An 18,937-nucleotide genomic window follows, 5' to 3' on the forward strand; every position below is an offset into this window, starting at 1 on the left:
CCAGGAAGATCCCACATGCCACGGAGCAACTAAGCCGGTGCACCACAACTACTGAGCCTGTGCTCTAGAGCCCGTGAGCCAGAACTACTCAGCCCTCGTGCCACAGCTACTGAAGCCCGCGTGCCTAGAGCCCAAGCTCCACAACAAGAGAAGCCACCACAACGAGAAGCCCGCACAACACAACAAAGAGTAGCCTCCACTCGTCGCAAACTAGAGAAAGCCCGTGTGCAGCAACGGAGACCCAGTGCAGCCAAAAATAAATAAATAATACATGTTATTAAAAAAAAAAATGTGAATGGTGACACAGAGACCCTGTTTCCCTACACTACAAAATTTCATCAAAACAATAAAGAAGACATTAAAAGAATAAATCCACAATAGCAATGGAAAACAAGGATGCTACTGGCAGAACATAAATCTTGAGGAATTTGAGACAGAAAGATGTCCGAAATTACAGAAACAGAAAAACAGATAAAACCATAGGAGTGAGATCTGTTCTTCAAAAAACAGGCAAAGAAAACTGCCAAACTAGAATGAAAATTAACAGTGGTAGAAATTAAGGACGGTTTACAACAGAACAGCTGAATCAATCAAGACCTTCTCCTGAGAACTGCTCCCTAAAAAGAGGAGAATCTGTCAGGGAAGGGAGCACATTATGAGGATGTTGGGGCTGAAAAGAAGTAGAGCATGAAAATTTCAGGCTTTCACAAATGCCAAGCGGAAAAAGGAGAGGGGATGGAGAAAAGCAAAAAGCAAAGCTAGAAAATGAAATTAGTTACACTCTGAAAGAAAGGCTTTCTTACCATAGCAATCATATGAGCCCTCAGCCTTGCAGCCTACAACCGACACAAGCTGCCATTTAGTGCACCCTCTCTACTTAGGCAAACAGATCTCCCAGCCAGGAGAGAGGACCACTTGGGAAAAAGACCTTTAGATAATCACAAGCCCAGTGATTCTAGGTTTTAAGAAACCTAGGCCCAGTACTTACAACTATGAAAAAGCAACATTAAAGATGAACCGAAATGAAGAGAAGCAATAAGGAAGACAAAATAACATACAAACCCATTAAAAAAAAAAAAGATTCAAATTAGAAACCGCAATCAATGAAACAGAATAGAGAGCCCAGAAATAAACCCACATGCCTACAGTCAATTAATCTTAGACAAAGGAAGCAAGAATATACAATGGAGAAAACAGTCTCTTCAGCAGTCGTGTTGGGAAAGCTGGACAGCAGCATGTAAAATCAGTGAAGTTAGAGCACACCCTCACACCAACATGTACAAAAATAAACTCAAAATGGCTTAAAGACTTAAATATAAGACATGACACCATAAAACTTAGAAGAGAACATAGGCAAAACATTCTGACATAAATCGTACCAGTGTTTTCTTAAGTCAGTCTCCCAAGGCAATAGAAATTAAAGCAAACAAAACCAAAACAACCAAATGGGACCTAATCAAACTTACAAGCTTTTGTACAGCAAAGGACACCATAAACAAAACGAAAAGACAACCTACAGACAGGGAGAAAAATATCTGCCAATGATGCGACCAACAAGGGCTTAATTTCCAAAATATACAGACAGCTCATACAACACAACAATTAATAAAAAAAAAACCGTATCGAAAAATGGGCAGAAAACCTAAATAGACATTTTCCCAAAGACATACAGATGGCGAACAGGCACATGAAAAGATGCTCAACATCACTAGTTATTAGAGAAATGCAAATCAAAACTACAATGAGGCACACTGGTCAGAATGGCCATCATCAAAAAGCGTACAAACAACAAATGCTGGAGAGGGTGTGGAGAAAAAGGAACTCTCCTACACTGCTGGTGGGAATGTAAACTGCTGTAGCACTATGGAAAACAGTATGGAGGTTCCTCAAAAACTAAAAATAGAATTTCTATATGATCGTGCAATCCCACTCCTGGGCGTATATCCAGAAAAAAATATAATTCGAAAAGATACATGCACCCCGATATTCACTGCAGCACTACTTACAATAGCCAAGACATGGAAGCAACCTAAATGTCCGCTGACAGATGAATGGATAAAGAAGATGTGGTACCTATATACAATGGAATACTACTCAGCCATAAAAAAGAATGAAATAATGCCATTTCCAGCAACATGGATGGAACTAGAGATTATCATACTAAGTGAAGTAAGCAGAAAAAGAAAGACAAATACAAATACCATATACTATCACTTACATGTGGAATCTAAAATATGACACAAATGAACTTATCTATGAAACAGAAATAGACTCACAGACATAGAGAATAGACTTGTGGTTGCCAAGGCGTGGGGGTGGAGGAGGGATGGATTAGAAGTTTGGGATTAGGAGATGTAAACTATTACATATAGGATGGATAAACAATGAAGTCCTACTTATAGCACAGGGAACTATATTCACTGTCCTGTGATAAACCATAATGGAAAAAATACGAAAAAGAATGTGTATATATGTATAAATGAATCACTCTGCTATACAGCAGAAATTAATGCAACATTGTAAACCAACTATATACTTCAACAAAATAAATTTTTTTAAAAAAAAAATAAATTACTTTTAAAAAAGGAAAGAAGCCCCAGAACTGCCTGAAATCAGGCTGTACAAAAGGAGCAATCAGAGAACTAAAAAAAGTTCTTGGAAAATAAAAAGCCAAGTGACAAAATAAATCCAACCTAATTAAAAAAAAAAAAAAAAAAAAAGACAAGGCTAGTAGAATAACAGCCATCTAGAACAGGGTCAGCAAACTATAGTCCATGGGCCAAATCTGGCCATTGTCTAAATTTTATAAATAAAGCTTTACTGGAACACAGCCACACTCATTCATTTACATACTGCAAATGGCTGCTTTCACACTACGGTGGCAGAGTTGAGTAGCTGCAACAAGAGACTGTGAACCTCAAAGTCTAAAATATTTACCATCTGATCCTTCATAGAAAAAGTGTGTCAATTCCTAATCTAGAAAATATAACCAAGCAAAAGTCATAGAAAGTGAGGCAAAGAAACAAAGGAATGGAAAGTATGAAGGCAAGGTTAAGACACATGGAGCCTATGTCCAAAAGTTCCAACATCTAATAACAATTCCATAAAGAGAAAACAAAAAGAAGCATGGGGAGGACATACTCAAAGAAATTAGAGGAATATTTTCTACAACTAAAAGTTAGTTAAGTCCTTAGATTCAAAGGACCCACTAAACACTGAGCATAATGAACAAAAAGATCCATGTTTTAGATCTATCATAGTGAAGTCCCAGCCTAGTAGGAAGAAATAAGAGGAAATCCTCAAAGTTTCTGAACAGTAAATTCAGGTTGTTTACAAAACAATGTTTGACATCAGATTCCCTTTTTATGATACTTATCCTTATCTAAAGATAAGGATAGGATGAAAAAAGAAAAGCACAGGCTAACACCATTCATACATATAGATATAAAAATTTAAATGCATTACTGAATCGAGCAATAAAATATTTTAATAAAAAAGCTGGATGGCTGAATACACAAAGTGTTCATTTTATTATTCTTTAAAATTGTACACAGGTATATACACTTAGGTAGTTATATCTCACAATTTAAAAAGTCAAAAAATTAGAGTACAGGAGGAATATGATGAAGAAAATTAAAATTACTTAAAAGTTCAACACCCAGATAAAACCAATGTTAATATTTCGGTGTATCTTTTTTTCTAGGCATGTATTTTTATAGAACTGGAAATCATCTCACATGTGGACATTTTCCCTAAGGAATATGTTTCTATAATAAGAAAATAAACTTCATTCCCCACCAAAAAAAGATTCGTATGTTGCCCTAAGACAAAAGCACTGTGTATAGTTTCATAACCTTCCTTCGTTCAATACAAGGGGATAAGTTTCCCATATCATTATTGTTCAGAACATGACTTTTCATGACAGAAATTATTTTAGTACATAACTATCTTAATTCCTTTTTGTTAGATATTTAGATTATTTCTAATTTCTGGTTATTAATGCTATCATAAACAATCATTTTGCCACCTTTAACTACAAAAAGAACTCATTCCAGTGAGAAAACTATTACTTAAAAAGCAAACCCACAAAAAACAGAAAACATAAGCCCCAACATAACTCAAAAGGTAAACTGGAGAAAAAGCAAAGATTCTAATAGCAAGGAAAAAAGTATCAGGAGCTGGCATGAGAGTTTACCTACCTGCTGCCTCCTCATTGTTGAGACCAGCTGACATGCCTAATCGCTCCTTCAGAGACTTGGAAACTTGAACTGTTAAAAAAAAAAAAAAAAAAAAAAAAGTTGGGGACTTCCCTAGTGGTACAGTGGTTAAGAATCCGCCTGCCAATGCAGGAGACACGGGTTCAAGCCCCGCTCCGGGAAGATCCCACATGCCGCAGAGCAACTAAGCCCGTGCGCCACAACTACTGAGGCTGCGCTCTAGAGCCCATGAGCTACAACTACTGAAGACCATGCACCTAGAGCCCACAGCAATCATCAATCAATCAATCAATCAATCAATAAACGAACACTGTCTTTAAAAAAAAAGTTGAACAGAGACTTTTTTTTTTTTTTTTTCTTTTTTGCGGTATGTGGGCCTCTCACTGTTGTGGCCTCTCCCATTGCGGAGCACAGGCTCCGGATGCGCAGGCCCAGCGGCCATGGCTCACGGGCCCAGCCGCTCCGCGGCATATGGGATCCTCCCAGACCGGGGCACGAACCCGTATCCCCTGCATCGGCAGGCGGACTCTTAACCACTGCGCCACCAGGGAGGCCCGAACAGAGACTTTTTATAGGTCAAAAATCTTTTTCAAAGGTCATGAATTAGGCTTATACTTGTTTTCTAACGAAAATGCTTTTCAAAAATCTATTCAGGTCTTAAAACTTTTCTTCTTCACAGTACAGATAGATCTATACAAATAATGGATTCTCTAGAGCACTTTGGAAAGCACAAAGAAAAAGTCCTCTCTTTTACATGTGAAAAGCAAAAATTAGTGAATTTAAGGAAATAATTTTGTTACTGTGCAACATTCTAAAATCTTATCATTCTAAAATCTTATTGGCATCAAAAGGTTTTTTCCCCCCTAGATCCATCTGAAATATGCTCTTTAGTTATGAGAGTCTTCAATACGATTGATAGGCAAAAGGGAAGGAAATCTGACTGCAAAGAAAAAAAGTAACTTCTGTTTACAGCTTTCAGAATATAAGAAAGCCCCCAAACAAAGTCTACTCGTCAAAGCCTCTTGCGCTAGGGGAGAAGTGGAAAGAAGTATCTTATCTTCGGCAGAAGTTACAACTAAACACAAGAAGGAAAAAACACCTTTTTTTCTAAAAGTAATTAACATCACTGCTTCACTGAAAGTGAGACAAGGGAAAAAAAATCCAACCCTTTACTTCCTTCTATAAGTAAAACTTCAACTATAAAATCATTCTAACTGCCAAATATCTCTCAAATTAGTCTGCATCTCTTCATACCAACTTCCAGAACACTAAATCTATGACACTAACTCCTCTTGCCTTTTAACAGCTTGCTAGCTCATTCCTGGACAGCGCTCTTATCCCCTTTTCTCCATATTTTAGATGATGGTTCCAAAATGCCAATGAGGATCTCTGATCCTTGTTTATAACCTTCCCATTGTTTGCTACTATCTTAGGATAAGCCCAAACTCTCTAATATGGCTTAAAAGGTTCTATTATCAGCGGTCCCCAAACTTTTTGGCACCAGGGACCAGTTTCGTGGAAGACAATTTTTCCACGGACCCAAGGTGGGGAGGGGGTAGTTTTGGGATGATTCAAGCGCATTACGTTTATTGTGCATTTATTTCTATTATTATTACATTGTAACATATAATTAAATAATCATACAACTCACCATAATGCTGACAGGAGGCAGAGCTCAGGGGGTAACGCAAGCTATGGTGAGTGGCTGTAAATACAGATGAAGCTTCGCTTGCTCACCTGCTGCTCACCTCCTGCTGTGCAGCCCAGTTCCTAACAGGCCACGGACCGCTACCTGTCCGTGACCCGGGGGTTGGGGACTCCTGCTCTATATGACCAATCCCTTCTTCCTCTCCAGTTACCACGCTCTTCTTTCCAATTCTGATTCAGTCACAGTGAGTCCCTTGAGCTCTGTGCCTTCTGTGTATTATACTCTCTGCCTCTGGCCCTTCAACTTTACCTGGCTAAATCATGTTTCAGGTCTAAGCTTCAGTATCATTTCCTCTGGGAACCTTTCCCTGACAGATGGTGAGATTAGGTGCCCTTCCTATGTGCTCCTATAACGCTGTGTACTTTCTCTGTCACAGAATTTATCACAATATATGGAAGGATTCCTATCTGCCATTATACTACAAGCTCCTGAGGTCTGTGATGGTGTTTATTTTTATCCAGTGGTGTCTACCTAGAATCCAGCAGAGTAAACATTCAAATGTTTGTTGAACAAATAATAAAACAGACACAAGAAGATAATAATCTTATTAACCTGAACAAAAAGAATGACAAACCATACCTGTTAACATTACAAGAGACAAGTGTCAGGATTACACACAAAAGGAATTTAGAACAAAAGTACCTTTCTTTGGTGGTGTGTCAGTGTTAGTCTCTGGAGCTTCAACTTTCTTCCCTAGCCTTTGTGCAAGGCTATGCTTTAATGTAGGCTCACGGTCGCAACCTACAGAGAGAGGGAACTCAGTTTAAGATTTCAAGCCAACCTTTAGCAAGGTCAAGAAATACAAGCAAAAACAGACAATGTAGAATAATTGTGTAAGTTTTCTGCATTTATACGATGTGTTCATTCACTAGCTTCCTTATAACTCAGTGTTAGAGAAGGAATCAAAATGTCCCAGAAATAAGAGGTAAGGAAGGAGAATGTTAGAGAAGGAATAAAAATGTCCCAGAAAAAAGAAGTGAGGAAGGAGAATGTTAGAGAAGGAATAAAAATGTCCCAGAAAAAAGAGGCAAGGAAGGAGACAAAAAAAATTAGAAGGCACAAATTAACATTTACCAAATAACTAAAACTATAAATGGAGGATTATAAACCCTGATTCAAACTGAAATTCAGGATTAGGAATATGTGAAAAAAAAAATCTTCAGGCACAAAAAAAATCTTTAACTGGCCAACTGTTGAATTCTAGGTTGATCTGTGATTAAATACAACTGGGATGATTAGGAGGACAGCAAAAGAACCATAAAATTTAAAATTTTCCAGGGACATGAAAACTCCAAAGGCCAAAGAGCCCCTTTCTCCAATTCCAGATAAGAAATCTAAGGTTATGAAAGATGCTGTATCTTACCCAAGTCACCAATTAGTGACAGAGCCAGGACCTGAACCAAGTTTCCTGACTCCTGGTTTACTGCATTACACTGGTCAATACAAGCTGTTCAAATGTCACAAGTTTTTAAAAACTATTCTTTGGATCACTTGACTGAAGGTAGAACTTTAGCAGGGTCCCATAAAAACTTTAAAGACCCTACACAGAATGTACTTTTCTCTCTCCCCTAATTTTAATTTAAATATACAACCCAAAATCACAAAGTTTATTACATATATGCTGATATTAAAATAGATTATTTCCGTAATTTTTAACCTAAATTTCTCAGGCAGCGAGAATGGTATAAAACAAAACACAAAACAGATAAGATTTCATATTCATAAGCACATTTTAAAGGAGTATGAAGGAAACTCTGAAGTCAGGTAAGATTTTCAAAATAATTATTTTGAGACAGATACACTAGGGTCAGTACACAATAATTCAGTTACATGGTAAAATACTTCCCTAAGTATAAAACAGCACTAATAAAATTCAAGGACTGAATTTATATTAACTGGACACTTTGTTTTCCCTCTAAAAACTCAAATTTCAATTTATCCATAGAAACAGAGATATTCTTTACTCTTTTTTAAACGGAGCACCTTCTAAAAAGTTGGCCATGATCTAATTAAAACACTATAAATTTGTATAACTTCGCACATGTCAAAAACATGAAGAGATTTTATACATGCTTTCAGCCAGAAATACAAGGGAGTTAGTATCGACAGGGCATTTGTATAAAGAGAATTTTGGAGGAGATATGTAATGCACAAACAAGCAGAAAACAAAGGATATGCTCAAAATTTATCTCACCTCCTGAAAATTTTCGTTTCCCCAGTTTCTCGGTTAGACTCAATCCTACCAAAGGTTCTTCTCCTAAAATGGCAAAAACAGAATTTCTCTACCATTAGCCAATTTTTCCATATTCAGTAACTACTAATGGGTACGAAGTATGCTCTGATATTAAAGTCTCTTGGAAATCAGATCTCAGTCTTAAGGAAAACTACCCACATTAAAAGAAAAAAAATCAACCTATTAAATAATAATTTAAATAACCAAATGCACAGCCCAAAGGGAAGCAATAGCACAGTCCTAATTAATAGGAGCCCAAGTACACAAAGACAAGCTGTGTCTAACCCACTGATTAGAAAACCCAAGCCATAGCCTTGCTTGTGCACTTCCATATGTTAAATGAAATCATACTTTACTCCACTGCTAACTCTCCTATATAACGTTCCTTGATCACCCCAGCAAGAAGTGAGATCTCTTTCCCCTGATTCTTTGTTGTCTGAATGGCACATTTTAATGTATCTGCATACGACAATTACTTGTGTCATATTCCTTATCAGATTTAAAACTATTAAGGGAAAAGACTTTTACATTTTTCTATAACTTAAAAGGTTTATTACAGTTCTTTACTTACAATGGACAGTCAATAAATTTGTTGGATAAAATAAACAGTATATGTAAAGATCAAATACAATACATAATGTGAGAACTGCATGATTAAGAATTTCATCTTTTTTTTTTTTTTTCTTTTTTGCGGTATGCGGGCCTCTCACTGTTGTGGCCTCTCCCGTTGCGGAGCACAGGCTCCGGACGCGCAGGCCCAGCGGCCATGGCTCACGGGCCCAGCCGCTCCGCGGCATATGGGATCCTCCCAGACCGGGGCACGAACCCGTATCCCCTGCATCGGCAGGCGGACTCTTAACCACTGCGCCACCAGGGAGGCCCAAGAATTTCATCTTTTTAAACAGTAGGGTCTTTTTTTTTTTTTTTCTTTTTGCGGTATGCGGGCCTCTCACTGTTGTGGCCTCTCCCGTTGCGGAGCACAGGCTCCGGACGCGCAGGCCCAGCGGCCATGGCTCACGGGCCCAGCCGCTCCGCGGCATATGGGATCCTCCCAGACCGGGGCACGAACCCGTATCCCCTGCATCGGCAGGCGGACTCTTAACCACTGCGCCACCAGGGAGGCCCAAGAATTTCATCTTTTTAAACAGTAGGGTCAAATGCACTAATTTTTCATCGTTCTATCCAATCAACATATTGAAGTCTCCCTGCAAATCCACCAATAAACCCAACCCAAGCATTGTGCCCTCCCAGTCATTTAAAAGTAGTAGGCTCACACCTCTTAAGACCTATCTATACCTCACCTTGTTTGTTGGACAGAGTTACTGTCCTCACCACAGTCCGGACATTCTCTTTTTCAGGACCTGGAATGGGCTGTGGTTGGAGTAAAGGACTGGAAACTCCCGAAGAACCTTCTAAATATAGAGAGTCAAAGAACAGTAAATAATTTATGGAAAATAAGGCTATCAGAAGTCAAGAAATTCTGTTTTTAAGACCAGGTAAATCCAACACAGACCACTGGACTACAAGTCAATCAGTTTTTCTGTTCCTGTTTGCCTACAGTGAAATGGAGTAGGGAAAGGGGAGATAATCTTATTTTTATCTGCCTTTGGCACAATGTGAAAGTAAAATATAAAACTGTTTGGAGTGACTCAGGCACTCCATGTACTTTTATTTACTAGGAAGGCTAACATTATCTTAAAGTTAACCTCAGAAGCACATCAGCTATTAAGTGTGTCAATTCAATCTTTTCCATCTATGTTCAATCATCTGCAAAACACAACTCCAAAGTTGCTACAGAACAATCTTTAGCAAGAAGGCACTTAGAACCAACCATTTGATTCTCTCTAAATACATTTCACACTATATAATTTTTAGGGTTGGAAATATAGATCAACCAGGCTAAGGCAAGCACCAGAAGAAAATCCTAGCAGCTCTTGAGGAAGAATTCACCTACTACAAAATAAACTTTTTCCTCTTTTAAATAATAGTTTAGGGAATTCCCTGGCAGTCCAGTGGTCAGGACTCCATGCTTCCACTCCAGGGGGCACGGGTTCGATACCTGGTTGGGGAATTAAGATCCCGCAAGCCATGCAATGCGTTAAAAAAAAAAAAAAAGCTTATATGCTATTCTTTAGAGTTATATTTCTCAAAATAAACAAACAAGTTCTTTCAGGTTCTTCATTGTATGTGGCTAGCTCTGAACAGTTAGGGACTGAAGCAGCTGCAATGGGTTAAAAAAGCAACTGTGATTTAAATAAGACTGTGTTTTACTTCAAAGAAGCCACAAAAATCAAAATCTATTTGCTCATTTTGGCTGGTGTCAAGTGTCCTTATTATCAGAAGTATCTTTTTTTTGGGCTGCAATTGGGTCTTCATTGCTGCAGAAGTGTCCTTTCTATTCTTCTCTAGCAACATTCAATCCTCCGTGTCAGGATTTCCCTGGTGGTCCAGTGGTTAAGACACCACGCTCCCAATGCAGGGGGCCTGGGTTCCATCCCTGGTCAGGGAACTAGATCCCACATGCATGCCGCAACTAAGGAGCCTGCCTGCCGCAACTGAGACCCGGGGGAACCAAGTCAATAAATAAATTAATTTATTTTTAAAAAAAGCCTCCATGTCAAAACTCCTGATAACTCACCACCTTGCTTCTTTGATTTTTCCTTCATTTTCTTTGATTTAATTTCTTCAAGAGTTTTTATCCCAAAATTCAAACATTCACCTAGGAATGCAAATAGCAACCACATGAGGAACCAGCACCATTTCATCTTTGCATTTTATTTGTACACAGCTGGCATTCAAATGTTTGTTCAATGAATAAAATAAATTGTGGTGTGTGTGTGTGTGTATAATGGGCGCAAGGAAGATGGGAGGTGGTGGTAAACATGAACCAAATTTCAAAGGTATTTAAAATAGTCTGGACTCACTCAACAGTGCTGTAAGATTTATGAACAGGAACCAGCATCAATATAGCCTCTTCTTACCTTGTTTTAAATTGACCCCAGGTTTCCGGGCAGAAGCCACTCGTAATCCATTATGAACTTCAGGAGTTGGTTGCAGGGTAGGTGTTTTGGTTTCATCACCTTCCTCAGAACACTGATCTATATTATCAAAATTTAAGGCAAATTTCCAATTAAAAACAGGTCTAGACCTTTAAGTCTGATTCTAATTCACTAAGTTACCCTGATCATTTACTTGCCTTAAAGAAAGAGCTAAAGCTTACCATCATCATCTTCATCATCATCTGCAGCATTGATTACCACTGGTGGATGTGTAGGGCTAGGAACATTTTCTGAACTTTCCACTTTCATAACACTTCGCAGTTGAGGAGAGGGATTAGACTGGACAGATAATTTGCTCTGTTGAACTGTGAGCTGGCTAGCCTTCACTTCCTCTTCTGGAGACTCAGGCACAGTGGGCAACACAGCTAGACATACAAAGTTAGTCATAAATTAAAAATAGAAGATACAGTCCTAATTCATCAAAAATCTCGGACAGAACAGTATGGAGGTTCCTTAAAAAACTAAAAATAGAACTGCCATATATCCCAGCCATCCCACTACTGGGCAAATACCCTGAGAAAACCATAATTCAAGAAGAGTCATGTACCACAATGTTCACTGCAGCTCTATTTACAACAGCCAGGACATGGAGGCAACCTAAATGTCCATCGACAGATGAATGGATAAAGAAGATGTGGCACATATATACAATGGAATATTACTCAGCCATAAAAAGAAACGAAATTGAGTCACTGGTAGTGAGGTGGATGGACCTAGAGTCTGTCATACAGAGTGAAGTAAGTCAGAAAGAGAAAAACAAATACCGTATGCTAACACACATATATGGAATCTAAAAAAAAAAAAGGTTCTGATGAACCTAGGGGCAGGACAGGAATAAACACATAGACGTAAAGAATGGACTTGAGGACATGGGAAGAGGGAAGGGTAAGCTGGGACGAAGTGAGAGAGTAACACTGACATATATACACTACCAAATGTAAAACCGATAGATAGCGGGAAGCAGCCACATAGCACAGGGAGATCAGTTCAGTGCTTTGTGACCACCTAGAGGGGTGGGATAGGGAGGGTGGGAGGGAGACACAAGAGGGAGGAGATATGGGGATATATGTATAGCTGATTCACTTTGTTATAAAGCAGAAACTAACACACCATTGTAAAGCAATTATACTCCAATAAAGATGTTTAAAAAAAAAAAAATCTCCAACCACCTATCATAAGTTTGGTGATTTTCTTAGAGCATGATGTCCTTTTAATTTACGTCTTTTAATTAAAATTTTAATCTAATTTTTAATTTCCCCATTTTCCCAATGAGGTTTTAAACTCCCAGGGAGGGAAAATGGGGCTTTCAGCTAATAACTATTCACTGCATGTAAACACACTCAAAGTGGGTGCTCAAAACAGAGAATAAACAGGAAGCTAGATGCACAGTAACTGTTTACAAATTCTAGACGTTAAATATTAATACTGAAATTCTAGGCTTTTTGATCAAGCAGCAGCTTTTTAAAGAGATAGCGGGCAATACTTCTGAATTAAACCAGAAAGGAATGAGCCTTTTTTCCCCTTAAATAGAGATAAAAATATATAACCATCAAATTTTAATCACATAGCAGATGTGGCTTTTAAATGGCTGATCACTCCACTAGGAAATTACTTTAAAAGGACTTTAGAAATAAATACTAGCTTTTGGCAGAGTGTAAGTTTCATTTTAGATTACACCCTAGAGCAGGGGCAGGGTTAGCAAATGTTTTTCTGTAGAGGTATATAGTAAATATTTTAGGCCTTGTAGATCTTGTCTCAACTATTCAACTCTGAAGCAGTAGCACAAAATCTGGCCACAGAAAATATATAAACAAATGGGTAGGGCTTCATTTCAATATATCTTTATTTTACAAAGCAGGTGGAAGATCAGACTTGCCAACACCCCTGGCCTGGAGAATCAAGTTTCTTTTGAAAATCTCTATAGATATGATAAGAAAATGGGAAATGAGGTAATAAGCTATAGTAATCTAAACTCTCTTGCCAAGAAACATTTGTGAAGCAGCATGGATTTTGGCAACAAAGTTTTAATTGTGACTGCTATTTTATTGGCTTATGACTGTGTACAAGTCATTTAACCTTAATAAAGTTCAATACCCTCATCTGTGAAGCGAAAATAATACTGCTCTCTCAAAAGACTAAAAGAAGGCAATGTTTATAAAGTACTCTGTACATTGTGCATGTAGGTGTTCATTATACAGTAACTATTCTTTTAAAATTGAAACAAATCTCACTTTTGCTTGGAGGTAGGAAAAGGCCATCAACAAAACGTCCTTTGTTGTGATGAAAAGCACAGTTTAGTTTCTGACATCCCACTGGCTGATTTTCCCAGTAACAAGGAATCTCACTGCGTTTTTTCTGTAAGAGGAAAAACACATTGTTTTCAAATAAAAAATAGTGTGACCTGTATTAATTTGGTCATGTTTTCTGGACAAAGTTCATACAAGGTTAAAAAATCTGAGGCATATGAAATGATTTTGAGTATGAGGCAGAAGGGTTGCTGAAAGTAACTTATTCTAGCATGACAGAGAGATGAAAGGAGCAGGGAAGTAGTCTGCTATTCTTTCCTCCTTGCCCTCATCCTTGAACTCCTAAATGTCTATATTTAATTTAGAAAAGCAGGGTAATATAGTAGGGTAAGATTATGGAATCAATCATAACAGTCAGAATCTCTATTATGTTACTTATTGACCATGTGATGTCAAATAATTTAATACCTCTTAGTCTCACTTTCCTCAGCTATAAAATGGGAGTAACAGTAGCTATTAATTAGTTTCTCATGAGAATTAAATGAAATAATGTACATGAAGCACTTAGCACACAGAAAAGACTCAATAAACTGCAGTTATTATTTGAAGCTGAGAGTTCAAGACTTGGAAAAATTCTTCCCATTCGTGACTTCTAAAGGTTCATGTAACACACTAGGGTGGTATCTTTCCTTCCCAAGCTACCTCGCTCTTATAAAGGGGAACAAGAAAAACAAGAATACCGGTACATCTAGAATGATTTGCTGGATAACAGGATATATGTCCAAGAGAAACACATACATAAGTTCTAATATACACATTAGATGTATATAAAGAATATTCAAAGAACACTATTTGTAACAGCTCCAAAATGGAAACAAACCAAATGTACATCAACACTAGAATGGATAAATACACTGTAGTATTTTCATAAAATACAATGCTATCCAGTAATGAGAGGGAATAAACTTAACACCATGGGTGCAGAACAAAAGAAGCCAGACACAAAAGAGCACATACTGTATGATTCCATTTACGTAAAGACCAAAACAGGCAAACTCCTCTATTGCAGAGTAGTCAAGACGGTGATTAGTTTTGGGGGTGTGGTGAGTGACAATGAAGAGATAAAGGGGGAAGACAGAGTGTTGGAAATGTTCTATTTCTTGATCAGGGTGCTGATCTAGTAAGTATATTCACTTTGTGAAAATTCTTCAACTTGTAAGATTATGATATGTGCACATTTCTATATATACTTTAACAAATAGTTCAATAAAGAAAAAGAAAAAAAAAAGACGTGGTAAGCACTTCTGAAAAGCAACTAAATTCTGATTAATAACCTGCATTATGTTGGATCTCTCATAATAAGCAGCCTAAGGATTAAATTTCCGGGAAAGAACAGAAGCACTACTTCAGAAATTTTTAAATATGGAGGAAAGAAACAGAGGAACAATGACCATTACAAAAAGATCCCTAAATGTATCAAAAAGGGCAAAGATCCCAACATCTACTATATTGGGAGATTGATAATTTGATAATACACTGTGTTGGTAGGGATGTGGAAGAATCATGGAGCCCCGCATACTGATAATGAAGATATAAATGAGCTCAACATCTCTGAAAGGCGACTGGGTAAAAACTATGTAAAAAATTTATGTCCTGGGGCTTCCCTGGTGGCACAGTGGTTGGGAGTCCGCCTGCCGATGCAGGGGACGTGGGTTTGTGCCCCGGTCCGGGAAGATCCCACATGCCGCGGAGCGGCTGGGCCCGTGAGCCATGGCCGCTGAGCCTGCGCGTCCGGAGTCTGTGCTCCGCAACAGGAGAGGCCACAACAGTGAGAGGCCCACGTACCGCAAAAAACAAAACAAAACAAACAAACAAAAATTTATGTCCTGCATTTACTGCCACGTATTTTAAAAAAGTATAGCAAGTAACTTTGCCTCTGAAAAAACTGGATAGTATTTATTCGTCTCCCGTTACACTTAAAAGGTAAATATAATAGATACCATTGTTTTTTAGAATAACAACAATTATTCTATTACTCCTTGAGGCAGAATCTAATGCCAATCTTCCTTGCTCCTGGATTTGTGTTTGCTTAAGTTTTTACTTCTTTCCTGAAAGCAATCTTCAAATTACTGGATGACTACTGTGACAGCATCCTCTTTATCACATGACGTTTATTTGATCTGTTTAATACTTTTACTGAATTTTGTTTCAAAATAAAAAGTAATACATAAGCAATGAAGATGACTTGGAAAATAAAATTAATGCCTGTTAGGCCATTACCCAGTGAGAGTCACTTATTTTGGTATAGAATTCTTTTTCTTAAAAAACAAAAACAAAAACCTGTAGAATGTATTGATTCACACTTAAAAGAAAGTTGTTCCATATAATTCTGTACATTTTCACTTAGCAATACATCCTCCATAGTAACATTCTCCTATATGATTACTCCTTTAACTTTTTAATAGTAACATAGCACATGGTCCAAAGATATACAGTTAATGCTCACATTATTTAATTAGCAAATACTGAACCATTCTGCTCAAGGAAACAGAGTTGGGTTCCTGAAAGCTCCTGGTCACATTTTCATCAAGTGATCAATACATAACCTTGTTTTATGTGTGTCTGTGTTTAAAGACACCTTATTTAATAAATATCATTGGGGACTTCCCTGGTGGCGCAGTGGTTAAGAATCTGCCTGCCAATGTAGGGGACACAGGTTCAATCCCTGGTCTAGGAAGATCCCACATGCTGTGGAGCAACTAAGCCCATGTGCTACAACTACTGAAGCCCGCATGCCCTAGAGCCCGCACACCACAACTACTGAAGCCCGCACACTCCAGGGCCTGCGTGCCGCAACTACTGAGCCCATGTGCTGCAACTACCGAAGCCTGCGTGCCTAGAGCCAGTGCTCCACAACGAGAAGCCACCACAATGAGAAGCCCGCACACCACAATGAAGAGTAGCCCCCATTCGCTGCAACTAAAGAAAGCCTGTGGGCCTCCCTGGTGGCGCAAGTGGTTGAGAGTCCGCCTGCCGATGCAGGGGATACGGGTTCGTGCCCCGGTCTGGGAGGATCCCATATGCCGCGGAGCGGCTGGGCCCGTGAGCCATGGCCGCTGAGCCTGCGCGTCCGGAGCCTGCGCGTCCGGAGCCTGTGCTCCGCAACGGGGGAGGCCACAACAGTGAGAGGCCCGCATACCGCAAAAAAAAAAAAAAAAAAAAAGAAAGCCTGTGCACAGCAACAAAGACCCAATGCAGCCGAAACTAAATAAAATTTTAATAAATAAATATCATTGATTCATTAACACTGAACTCAAGGTCAACAGCGCTGTAACTCACACCTGAATGAAGCTTATTGAACACTCGTGTTTTCTACACAAGGCACATAAGAGCTTTCTTGCACTTAGGGACATTACATACAGCACTTCAGCACTACACTTGGGGGCCATTTAAACCAGCAAAATCACAAACAAAAAGCACAAAAATGCAAACAAACATGGCATTAAATAGATCATGAAGAAGACATCTGTACTGATTTTGGGGTTATAAATAAATTTTAGCATATATACAAATTTGCAAATATGGAACCCATGAATAATGAAAGTCGATGCATCTAGAAAGGGGGGTATACAGTAAAACGACTCCTTACCATTCCCGTCTCCACTCTCCTATAGCCATTGTTGTTAGGTTTCTCCTTTATACTTCCAGAGACATTTAAAATGCATATACGAGTGAAAAACAAATATAAATTCTTTTCCTTATCTTTTTTTTTTAACACAAATGGTAGTATATTACACACTTTATTCTGTCCTTTGCTTTTTCAGTGACACTATATCCTGATCTTTTCATATAAATAAATAAGTAGTATCCCTTTAAAATTTTTTGATAACAGCTGCCCAGCACTCCACTGTATGAACGTAATAAAATTTGTTTTAAATGAAGGTTTGGTTGCTTAATATACTTTACATATTACGAATTATGTTACAATGAGTAATTCTGCATAGATCTCATTTTGCACATGAGTACAGATGAGACAAAGGTACAAGCAGTTAGTAGTTTTGAAAGATGCAGCCAAACAAGCCTCTGTGCAAAAAAGAGTTAACAGAGTAGCCCTAAGCCTGCAGTCCTCAGATAGCCTGCTTGTAAGGCTGGCCCTTTCCTGGCATGTGGGAAATTGGCTCTTATAATGCTCCTGGTCAGTTAACTGATCACTGTTGCCTGGACTGTTCATGCAAACAATATGGCTTATGCTGAACACCTGACATCCTTCTAGGAGACTAGAGTTTTGGTATGTGTTAGGTAGAGGGTGCCTATGTGACCAGCCCCAACAAAAAAATTTGGATGCTGATCTAATGGGCTTCCCTGGTCAAAAACACCCCACACATGTTGCTGCATTTTCACCACTGGGCAAGTGTATGTTCTTTGTGACCCCTTATAGGAGCGAAAGATGATAAAAGAAACCCACACATGGATTCCTCCAGACTCTGTGTTTTTTTCTTTTATGATCAGTGTATCCTTACTATATCACTGTAATAAATCTTAGCCATGAATAAACCATATGCCAAGTCCCATGAGTTTTTTAGAAAAATCTCCAAACGCAGATGTTCTTAGAGACTGATACACCTTTCCTAGGAGGTGCGCCAGTTTACACTCTGCTCGCAATGTTACAACATGATTTTTTGAAAGTTCCAGAGTATTTCTTTTTCTGAATGTATTTAATGAATTCCCTATTTGGAAGACAGCATAGAATGTAGTTGAGAGACCATAAATCTGAAACCAGAATGGAGTAGTTATATAACCACAGGCATACAAATTGCATATTTAGTCTCTTTCTTCTTTCCCCACCCCCTCTCAAACAATTCAGTCCAAAGTCATTAGGTGAAGCTGAGAAAGGTAGGCATTCATGTTGGGAGAGGGAAGGGCAAGTGGCCCAGAGCAAGGTGTTGGGAGGTTGACTGAGATGAGGAAGGTATCCACATAACAAGGTGGAACCGGCATAGGGTGTCAGGGTTAGTAAGGCATTTGTGTAGAAGGATGGCCTGGCACAAGGTTGGCGCCTGAGAAGGGTGAGCAAGGCTTTTATGCAGAAGGTATCCTAATGTAGGGTGAGGAGGGTATACTCATGGAGTGTCAGCCTAGAATAGGCATCAAAGATCAAGTGGGGTGAGGAAGGCAGGCTCTTCTGAGTGGGTCCTGGTACAGTCAGAGAATGAGCAGGGTGAGGAAAACAAGCATCTCACATGGGAGGGCTGCCCAACACAGAGTATCAAAGCCCAAGGATGTGAAAAAGGCATCCATGAGGTCCGGAGCAGGGTGAGGAAGAAGTCCTCACAGTGGAGCAAGGTGGGAGGCCTGCCCTGGTACAGGATGTCAGAATCGAAACAAGGTGAGAAAGACGTCCTGTGCAGGAGCAGCCTCATGTGACATCAGAGACTGAGAGGAAGAAATAGGCTGTGATACACTGTCTAGTTTAC

The 18,937-nt window shown here is 38.8% G+C and overlaps 1 protein-coding gene across 1 annotated transcript in view; it reads right to left on the reverse strand.

The window, feature by feature from the left end:
* ZC3H11A (zinc finger CCCH-type containing 11A) overlaps positions 1 to 18,937 on the reverse strand; it is a 28,208-nt gene that overhangs the window by 5,997 nt on the left and 3,274 nt on the right. The window contains exons 3-10 of the mRNA XM_060091090.1: positions 13,449 to 13,572; positions 11,379 to 11,582; positions 11,140 to 11,256; positions 10,797 to 10,877; positions 9,460 to 9,570; positions 8,120 to 8,182; positions 6,568 to 6,666; positions 4,200 to 4,268 (exon numbers count right to left, since the gene is read on the reverse strand). Coding sequence (XP_059947073.1) covers positions 4,200 to 4,268; positions 6,568 to 6,666; positions 8,120 to 8,182; positions 9,460 to 9,570; positions 10,797 to 10,877; positions 11,140 to 11,256; positions 11,379 to 11,582; positions 13,449 to 13,572 — 868 coding nt within the window. The remainder of the gene's footprint in view (positions 1 to 4,199; positions 4,269 to 6,567; positions 6,667 to 8,119; positions 8,183 to 9,459; positions 9,571 to 10,796; positions 10,878 to 11,139; positions 11,257 to 11,378; positions 11,583 to 13,448; positions 13,573 to 18,937) is intronic.

The sequence above is a fragment of the Mesoplodon densirostris genome, chromosome 2 (assembly GCF_025265405.1).
Source record: "Mesoplodon densirostris isolate mMesDen1 chromosome 2, mMesDen1 primary haplotype, whole genome shotgun sequence".
NCBI lineage: Eukaryota > Metazoa > Chordata > Mammalia > Artiodactyla > Ziphiidae > Mesoplodon > Mesoplodon densirostris.